The sequence below is a fragment of the Dermacentor variabilis genome, chromosome 6 (assembly GCF_050947875.1).
Source record: "Dermacentor variabilis isolate Ectoservices chromosome 6, ASM5094787v1, whole genome shotgun sequence".
NCBI classification, from domain to species: domain Eukaryota; kingdom Metazoa; phylum Arthropoda; class Arachnida; order Ixodida; family Ixodidae; genus Dermacentor; species Dermacentor variabilis.
In genome coordinates this window covers 111,538,785-111,549,428 of record NC_134573.1, presented here as the reverse complement: position 1 = coordinate 111,549,428, position 10,644 = coordinate 111,538,785, and the positions used below count along the sequence as shown (strand labels likewise).

Here is a 10,644-nt window from a genome sequence, read left to right as displayed (position 1 = left end):
GGCGCGAACCTTCTCTGGATCGGGACGGACGCTAGAAGAATCGACGAAGTGCCCGAGCACAGTAATGTCCGGCGGCTGAAGTTACATTTTGATGAATGGAACTGAAACCAAGCCTTGCGGAAAACAGAAAGAATTGCAGAAAAATGCTGGAGGTTCGCGGCAAAAGTTGGGGAAAAGACAATAACGTCATCGAGAAAACACAGGCAGATTGACCACTTAAAGCCGAGAAAAAGAGCATGCATGATACGTTCAAATGTAGCCGGGGCATTACATAACCTGAATGGCATCACTTTAAACTGATAGAGGCCATCAGGTGAGATAAAAGAGGTCTTTTCACGGTCCATGTCGTCAGGAGCGAAGTTCTATGTAAGAAAAATATTTTGCACTATATAAACAGCAGAGGGTGTCATCTATCCGAGGATACGTATTTTTTGTTCGTTACTTAGTTCAGATCGCGATAGTCGACACAGAAGCGCCAGCTGTCATCCTTCTTTCCGACGAGCACGACCGGGGAAGCCCTACGGCTACAACAAAGTTCAATGATACCTCGGGCAAGCATCTTGTCGACTTCCTTCTGTATCACTTGGCGCTCAGTAGGGGAGGCGCGGCAGGGCCGTTGGTGAATCGGCCTGTCATCAAAATAGGCCTGTCATCAGAAGTGCGCAATTCCTCCGGGTTTTGATAACGAGGACGAGCGTACAAAATTCGTGGTAAATCCGGCGTGGTTGCTTAGTGGCTGTGGTGTTGAGCTACTAAGGAGGAGGTCGCGGGTTCGAATCCCGGCCACGGCAGCCACATTTCGATGGGGCGGAAATGCGACAACACCCGTGCACTTAGATTTAGGTGCACGTTAAAGAACCCCCAGATGGTCCAAATTTCCGGAGTCCACCACTACGGCGTGCCTCACAATCAGACCGTGATTCCGGTATGTAAAGCCCCATAATTTAATATTTTTTTAAAATTCGTGGTAGGTCGGGCACGCCGGGTAAGTGGCCGTCGGGACTTTTGATTGGACAAAGTCAATGGAATCTGATGCTGGCCAATTCTTGCCGTACAACGGTCTGAATGAGGCATATGGTTGCATGGGATTCATCTGGGGCTCGAACTTGGGGAAGAACTGGAGAGGCAGCTTCAATCTTACGGCAGACGATGCGCACAATACTGTCGTATGCAGTGCCCATGGGTGGCAGAGAGATGTCTTCGCAGGTAGATGTTGCAGCCGTGTTAGGAAGGTGAGAAAAGCGGCGGGGAACGCGACGGCTTCTGACTCCTTCGAAGCGGCGGCATTCAGCGATGATGTTGTGCACTGTCGAATATTTCTTGAAGACTAGGAGAGCGAACGCGCCGTCCACGATTTCTTTGAGGATATGGGCGACCCTTGCCGCTTCCGTCATCTTCTCTTCAACCTTGGGACAACGCGCAAGCACGTCCTGGACATATGCCACATAGGTCTTTCTGCGCGGCACGGCGGCGGCCAACATGCTTGCCAAATAATTCAGTGAGCTTTCGTTTGCACAAATCGCAGCTGGTGAGTTCCTCTTCGTGGGTTTCAATTCACGAGGTAAAACATCAGGTTAGCGAGCGTGACGGTCTGCTCCCAGTGATTGCTCGCGCTCACCTGTTTGTATAGTTCAAGCCAATTTTCAACGTCGGTATTATCCATGCCAGAAAATGTTCTCGGATCGCGCGGTTGTGCAACAATGACGGTAGGTGCGGATGGCGGCGTGCCAGAAGCAGTCTAGCCTTAAGCTGGCATTGTCGATGCAGCCAAGGTGAGCCCGCTGCGTGCCTGTTGGAGTTTCCGATAGAGGAAGCTCCAAGAGAAGGAATATCTGCGAGCGTTGTCGTCTTCTGTACTGTCCTCACTCTGGCTGGGCTTGGCATGCATGCATATATATATATATATATATATATATATATATATATATATATATATATATATATATATATATATATATATATATATATATATATAGAACGAGAAGAAAGGGGGTTAACCGAGGGGCCCGATTTCCGATTTTTATTAGTCATATCATAAGAAGCCAACACACACTGAAACCAAGGACAACACAGGGGAAATTACTTGTGCTTAATAAATGAAATAAAGAAACGATAGATTAATGGAAATTAAAGTGGACGAAAAAACAACTTGCCGCAGGTGGGAACCGAACCCACAACCTTCGCATTTCGCGTGCGATTCTCTACCAATTGAGCTACCGTGGCGCCATATATATATATATATATATATATATATATATATATATATATATATATATATGTGTGTGTGTGTGTGTGTGTTTGTCTGTGTGTGTGTGTGTGTGTGTGTGTGTGTGTGTGTGTGTGTGTGTGTGTGTGTGTGTGTGTGTGTGTGTGTGTGTGTGTGTGTGTGTGTGTGTGTGTGTGTGTGTGTGTGTGTGTGTGTGTGTGTGTACGCGGAAACATACAATATACGCACAAATAAGGAACGAATGGCTTTTACTTTCTTTTATGGTTTGCTACTTCGCCGATCATACAAAGGTGCTAAGTTAGACTGCAAACTAAAAGCCCTTTATTCTTGCCTGAATGCGGAGGCTTTAGTCCTTTCAGAGGTGTTAATTGACTTTGTTGTTTTCCAGAAACAAAATTATGTATTGGAGTCGTTCGTATACGCATGGCTTCAATGCTACCCCGATGTAAGCAAGACATTTGAAGCATCTGCTTCTTTATATACTTGCCAGTGTATAATTTGAAGGCCACAGCGAAATATTTGGCCTTTATATGACTACTCCGAGTATTTCACAACTAGTTTTGTTCGTAAATACTTATGCGTACACCTTCGGTGCCTCGCGTGAGCCTGCTTGAATTGCACGAGAAATCAAGGCTTGCAAATTCTAGGTATAGAATTTGGCAGTATATTTTGCTGTTGCTTCTGATCAATTTTCTATTGATTTTTTTCAAAAAAATCATTCCTTTAGAGACCAACAGGCACATTGCTCCAACAGAAGCTATTACACACCACTGCTTGCTGCTGGGCTATTGCGCTCATGTTCATTGTGGTGGTAAATACGCGAAACCATGTGAAGACACTCTTTCCGGCCCGCTCGTTTCTTCACATGGTTGCGCACATTCTCGACCATAACATGAGATTACTTCATAGCTAAGGCGAGACGCCGCAAAGGCATACATCATACAACCTAAACAAGCGTTCTCTTACAGGATACTGATGATGTTATTGAATATTTAACATATTAACCTCAGCATCACTCTGCAATTTTTGTGGAACGTTGAATAAAACCACTTCATGCACCCGCCACCCCCAGTTTTCAGTAAGACGACCATATCCATCGTTATCATTCAGGCTGCCTTGACTCACGGTTAAAATCGTCTCACGTGCACGTGGTATCTGTGTCTTTGCTATGCAGGGTGATCTTTTTAAAGTTTTATGGAATATTTAAAAATCATCTGTTGCAGGTAACATAATTCGAGTACTTGAACTAGATTATTCAGAGAGGTGGACAATACTAGCACGAGAAATTGAAACACATATATAAGTAATTTAAAAAAAACTAACTGATTAACTTGTTAATGAATAGCTCTACGGCTATTGTTGCAATCTACGAATTGTAGCCGGCGAGCTTGCAAGACGTATCCACTTAAAATTAATTTCCAGAATGACACCATTTTCCCGATGTTATTTCTCAAAGTGCGGAACGAAGTACGTGGGCGTCCCAGTTACTTTCGTGCCTCAGTGCATAAAAGAGCGTTTTGGTAAAAAATTAAGTTGAACAAGAATTCGTTTTTACGGCAAGTTTGATGAAGTGTATCTCCTAACTGACGTCATTCTAGAAATTAATTCAAAACGGATACACCTTGCAAACTCACCGGCTAAAATCCATAAATTGCAATATGAGCCGTAAAGTAAATAATTGAAAAGATAATTAGTGGAATTTCAATAAATAGTTGAATGTGTATTTCGATTTCTCCTGGAAGTAATGCACGCCTCCCTGAATAATCCAGCTCAACGACTATCATTATGTTATCTGCAACAGGTTATTTTTTAACACTCAATAACACCTAAAAATGATCATACTGTATAGCATTCGCCCTTTCGTGCATTGCTACCACCTCCTTTGCAACGTATGACAAGCAGATAACACTGAATGCAAAGGAATATGTTCGCTATCTTGCTGTTTCTTTAATGCCATTGACAAAGGTAGAAAACAGTGAACAGTGACTGGAGTATCAAAGAGAGAGAGAGCTAAACTATATTGGGGGTTATCGGAGAACAAAGTACAGGACTCGTGGCGTATCAGAAGGGCGACAACCTATGGGCCACTCAAGAGGTGAGGAAAAAAAGGGAGGGCACTATCGGGTGAGTGAGACTTGGAGCTTCACTCAATAGTTTGAGACATTTTGATGGTGTCAGGTTCGGAGGTGTAAGGCAAGAAATCGAAAGAACAATTGCTGAGCACTGGCTCGAGATCTACGGGTGCCATGAATGCCGGTAAGCCGATTTCCTGTAAGTATACTCTTACATCCTTCAAACTTGCGAACGTTTGCGACGTCATACTTTTACTTAGTGTGTTCCTTTGTCAGTAGGCGAGGGAGAAAAACTATATGAGCACATGACCGACAGCGAACAGCGGCAAATATCGCTGAATAATATCAGTAATTGGGCGTGTTGGCTTTATCAGGAGGTTTGAATCGACAGCCTAAACGGACGGAAACATTAAAAATGAAAGACGAAATAGAGCCTATCAGTTTACGCTTTCCATTGTTATTGCTCCATCAGGCACGTACCCGAGAGGGGGAAAGGCTTCGTGGTGGAAGCAGCGCTGAATGGCTAAAAAGACTCACGCAACACAAGCTGACGGAAGGAAAGACTGAACCTCTGCGAATATACTGCGTTTCATTGACATCAGTTTGGCAGGCGAGGGCCTGATGGAATGCCATAGTCGTGCTGCGAAGAGCAAGAGCCTTTGAGGTACGGCAGAAAGCCGACAACACAGACATCCGTGCGCTAAAAACAAAGCTGTTCTGTGTAGAACAACATAAGCAGATGTCCTACGAAACTATATAGCACGGAAAGATGGCTAGACGCGCCAAACAACTGTGGTTGCCAATATAGAGATTAAAAGCACAGATGAAAATAACTCTATTTAAAGCATGCCTAATCTATCATGAAACACGTCTTATTGGACATGCGATGCAAGTTTGAATAATATGTGCAAAGATTTTTAGTAAAGCGAGTTGAAAGGTAACCTGCTGGCTGTTGTTTCTCGGTAGCAGTATGTCGCAACGTAGTGTGCTGACTTGTTTTATTGCATTTCACGCCATTTTTCATAAAACATACTTTCTGTCTGGTTGAATGGATTCTTACCAATTCTGCTAGGTACAAAATAGGTAATGTTTTCATATCTGAAGTTTCTGTTAGCAAGAAAGTTGGTTGCGTATACATGAAGGACGACATCTGAATCTCTATTAAAAATACCTATGTTATTTTGGCAGGGCCGCAAGAATGCTTCACGAGATCGTTAAGACAAGTAATAATGAATCAGAGACTTTGACCCATTAGGTCGGTTTCCTCAGTGCTCCTCAAAACAAGCAAGACAGATTTTAATGAACAAAGAATCTTGATGATATCAGCGTAGACAAAACACGCAAAATGTTAGCGCGCAACGAACTTTTAGACGGCACAGACACTTGTCCTCGTCAGGGTAGCAGATGTGACCTAGCCTGGCATCTCCTGACGATGACCAAGTCCATGCTTTCAACCAACATCACATGCAATGGTTTCGCCCCCGTATATTCTTCTAATCTGAGACGCTTGAAAATTTACAACCTCTCAGCGAGTCCGATCAAAATAAATATTTTTTGTTTCTTTCTCAACGAGGTTACACACTCCGTAGCACGAGGAGTAGTCAACCGTGCCGGAGACGGTGCAGGTGCACCCGCAGGACGCGACCGCCTTAAAGATACTACGACCTTGTGAAGTCATGTTACCTCGCAAGAAGAACCTTCCCCACTCCCCACCGCAAGTTAAGCAGAGCACAGGCAACCACCCTTCGCCTGTTACAGACCAATACATACCCCTCCCTCACACGCTATCACATCATATACCCCTACATCTACCAGAGCGAGACGTGCAAGATCTGTAAAACTCAATCAGCAATACTCCCCCACATGCTATGGGAGTGCAAACAACACTACCGAGACTTTAATCCCGTGACCCTCTCGTCGAGATGGCACGCCGCCCTGCGCAGCTCCCATCTCGACGACCAACTCTGGGAGACACAGCCGGCCTACGAAGCGGCGAAAAGGCAAGACCTCGACGTCCCATCGTGGGAGGCCTAGGCCCAGCCGACTAAACTGCTCGTTCTCATTAAAGTTTTCTCTCTCTCTCTCTTGCAAACTTATTCCCACTCAAATGATTTTCCTGGCAATCTTAGAGGATTCCCTGTGACCTTAGCAACAATTGCCTGCCATGCATCGTCACCACCGCACCACCCTCCTTCATTTGTGATACGAACGAACGCGGTGGAGACTCCAGTTTTCACAGATCAGAGCGAGCACGATTTACATGTTACAGAACAAGAAAAGAGGAGATATTGCAGCTCCAATAAGTGATATTATATTCTTAGACCATGACGAAATTTGACGCTTATGAGAGCGGAAGCAGAAATCGTCGTCTTGTCAACCTGACACCAATTTCATGAGTAGGAGAAGACGACGTGCTAGTCATACCACATCGGCCGCGCCAGGCAGCCTTTATCATCTATTGTGTAGCGAGAAGAACAATACGAGCAAGACAATAGAAGACGCAGCGACTTCTACAACGCCTCCGCTACATAAGATTACATTCATCTTAAGTGACGCTTAATAACCCCAGTGTGAGGCGTTCGACGTGGTTAGAGCGGGAGGTTCACAAAGGTTACGCTGCCACGAAGCTTTCCAGACAATCTTGTTTTGAGGCTGTTGCAAATAATGGATCCAGAAAAGCAGTCTTCTTGTTAATAGCGTTGCAAGTTTTGCTTTTTTATTAGGCTCTAAAAATGTTTTTTTTGGTGTGTTCGTCTGCTCCAATCTCGGTGAATCGGAAGTGCCACTGCAATCTGAGCGATCACAGATGACAATCTGCGCACGATTAAATAGACTAATTCAATTATTGATAAGCTGAGAATGCGCCGCGCGGTAATGAATTCATCTGTGAGCAATACACATGCCTTCTGCAGTTTCTCTTAGAAAATAAGTTACAGTGTCTGTTCATTAATGCTAAAATCCAACTTTCCTACCTGCCCAGAGAATGGTTAAATGATAATGTAATCAACGTCGTCAAAGAAAGAAACTTCATTTTCTTCAAACTGAAGCAAAACAATGCATTGACGTAACAGTTCTGCGGAAACCCGCAAGGTGGAGACAAGTAATTAATGACGGGGAAAATCAGACATCCACCCGTTCGTAGCCATTGCTACAAAGGAAACCCATACGGGTTCCTCGAAAGAAAAGTCTCAGAGTTGAAGAAAAATTTGTCCTGGTCCGGGACTCGAACCCGGGGCCACCGCCATTCCGAGGGAGCCGCACTACCATCTGAGCTAGCCAGGTGGCTAGCAGATGGCAGGGCGAAGTCGAATTTGTCGACCACACTCCCGGGACCACCGCCCGGTCCCGGGTTCCCAGGTCCCGGGTTCGAGGCTTTTCTTTCGAGGAACCCGTATGGGTTTCGTTTGTAGCAATCTCTACGAACGGCTGGATGTCTGATTTTTTCCTTCATTAAAAACAATGCATTTCATGAAATAACAGGCAGAGGACATTTGCCCACAAGCGGTTGCTTTTCGGCATTAAAAGAAATTATAAAGATATCAGTAGTTTGTGTATTACGAATAAAACGCAGTCTTACTACAATTAGCGCCTTGGAAAAGTAAGCACATGTTTCTTTTTTCATTCAATTTATTTTTCGTTTCAGCAAACACTCTGACAGGCATCAGCCTGAAGCAAGGAATAGCTTGAGTTTGGCTATAGCGAGATAAATGTTCAGTTTATTTTTAAAATGCCATATTCTACAGACTGCAGGAATATCAGAACATTTAAAGAATTAAGGTTTTGTTTTTCACGCTAGGTGTCAAGACAAGTGTTATAAACTTCTACACCAGAACTATTGCTCTTGCTTGTATAAAAAGGTCCACATCGTATCACCAATGCAGTTACCTTAGGAGGGAGGGAGGGGGGGGGGCTCGCGATTTACTCATTATTTCTTCAAATTTTCGTTCTCATGACAACACTCGAAAAAGTCCCTCGAAATTGCCTCAAGCATTAATACCTCTTGTGTTCCCTAATCGCAGCTGAATGCAATGTGGCGAAGTCGAACAAGCCCAATCTGCTGTACTACAAGGGCGTGCCACTGGCTGGCTTCTTTCCGCGAGAGCGCATCGAATCGGCCTGCAAGTACAAACCCACCAAGGACGATCTGTACATCGTCACGTACGTCAAGTGCGGCACCACGTGGACCCAGCACGTGGTCTACCTGATTCAGACGGGAGGCGTGCCGCCATCGAACGCGGAGCAGTTCTACCGGGCCAGTCCGTACATCGAGGCCTTCGGAGCCGAGTGCGTGCAGTGGATGAAGAAACCCGGCGCGCTTAAGACCCACTTGCCCGTCCAGCTGCTGCAGTACAGCCCTGAGGCCAAATACCTCGTGGTCGCCCGGAACCCGCGTGACGTCATCGTCTCTCTGCAATACCACTGGCACGCGTTTGTCGGGTACTGTTATGACGGGACCTTTGACGACGCCTTTGAGCTCTTCATGAAAGACGAGGTCGACTGCGGCAACTTCTTCACTTTCTACAAGGACTGGTACGCGCGAAGCCGGGATCCCAACGTGCTTTTCGTCGTTTACGAGGATCTGAAGCGCGACCCCGAAGAAACGATTCTCAGAATTGCTCGCTTTATGGGCGCAGAGTACGAAGCTAATCTCCTCAAGGACGACCGCAAAAGGCTCCGCGACGTCGTGAAATACAGCAGCGTGGACGAAATGAAAAAGTACACCAACGGTATCATCCAAGATTTCTTTCGCGGCAGCTTCAAATTCCAAGGTCCGGAGTACGAGGGATTCCGGCAATTTCATCGAGGCATTCATTCTGCTGGCGTGGAGGCGGCAAACAAAGTCAAATATGTCCGGAAGGGAATTGTGGGAGACTGGAAGAACCATTTCTCTCAAGAACAGCTCAAACGTCTGAACGAGAAGTTCAAGAGAGAAACCGAAGGCAGCGACATCGCCAACCTGTGGCCGGACATGAACTTCCTTGAGTGAGACAAATTGTAGCAGTCTATTTCACGAGGCGCTGACTTCATAGTTTAGTGAGAACGTTCGGTGGGGCCGTAACTCATGGTAACCTAACCCACATTACTGCACTATAGGGTCTAGAATCAAGCACGTATTCATTCTGTGGTAGTTTTTCTAGATTGTATTCGGGTGTGTCAAAAGTGGTGAAATTGTCGAAATTTTATTCTTGACTTGCTTTATTCTGGGTCAATTGACACATACAGGAACTTGTGTTTGTAATTCGACAATAGACGTTAATAAAGAGTGACTTCTCATCCAACTCCTAGTGAAAAACTTGGCAGTACCTTCTTACACGTGATTTGTAATTTGCCCTGCTACTTTCACGAAGACCATTGCGCACCATGTCATTGTCCAAAACCCCTGTTGAAAAAAAAATCAAGTAGAGTCAAGTCCAGTAGACATCTACGTAATGCGGAGCAGCCTTAGTTTTGTAGAGAACAATTCTGGTGAATCATGTAACTGTTCTGCAGCGAACCGTTAATGTTCTTAGGACATTTTTTGAACTGATGCAGCGGATGGTGTTGTTTGTTGTTGTCGTGATAGCCCGTGAGCCAAGTTGCCGTCACAGAGGTTCATTGATTACTGGCGCATAACTAGTGGCGTATACCCTGCGAAGCATATCCACTGGCACATACTGAGTGGCCCGAGCGACACATGCCCAACTTGGCGTCAAAAAGGTTAATTGAGAAGAGGCACATAGCCATTGCCTACGCGACATTTTAGACGACGCTACTTTTAGCGATCGATCCACGAGAATGGCCAGATACGCGAGACAGGCGCTTTGTTATTTTATTACGTAAACTTTTCGACAAAATTTGCCTATTGGATGCATAATAGCGCATCATATAGGGTGCACCAGGGATGCCATGGATACCAAGGACACAAAACATAGGAAAGCAACGTGCCTCCCGGTGACGTCAACCATTATTTGTTCGACCATCCCGAATTTGATCACGAACGTAAAGTGGCAGTTGGTGTACTGAAGCGCAACATACAATCGCAAGCGACCCTTTGTTCCCGCGAGGAGAGTGGATATCTAGGAGAGGGCTTTTTCAGCTCCTACTCAAGTTTATCCGTGGTACGGAGCTGGAGTGCGAAAGAGTGCGAACCCTGCGTTTCAGATAACAGGAGAACATGGAGTGAGGTGACGCGCAGTCACCTCACTTTTTAAATCCAGATGATCGGTTTAATCCAGATGAGACGGGCTTCGAACCCAACCTCGCTTCATAAGTTACGCTATAGCGCGGAGTTATTTGCAGCAGCTTTTGCAAGGCCAAGTCCTCCTGCAGCAAGGAGCACTTCTCTTACTATCACTTTTCACACTT

At 45.3% G+C, this 10,644-nt stretch overlaps 1 protein-coding gene across 1 annotated transcript; it reads left to right on the top strand.

Annotated features, from left to right (window-relative positions):
- Window positions 1-4,473: 4,473 nt before the first annotated feature.
- LOC142586259 (sulfotransferase 1C2-like) lies at window positions 4,474-9,442 on the top strand. The gene is made up of 2 exons (XM_075697507.1): window positions 4,474-4,483; window positions 8,319-9,442. The coding sequence occupies exons 1-2, from the start codon at window positions 4,474-4,476 to the stop codon at window positions 9,284-9,286; spliced, it is 978 nt and encodes a 325-aa protein (XP_075553622.1). The 3' UTR covers window positions 9,287-9,442.
- Window positions 9,443-10,644: the final 1,202 nt, after the last annotated feature.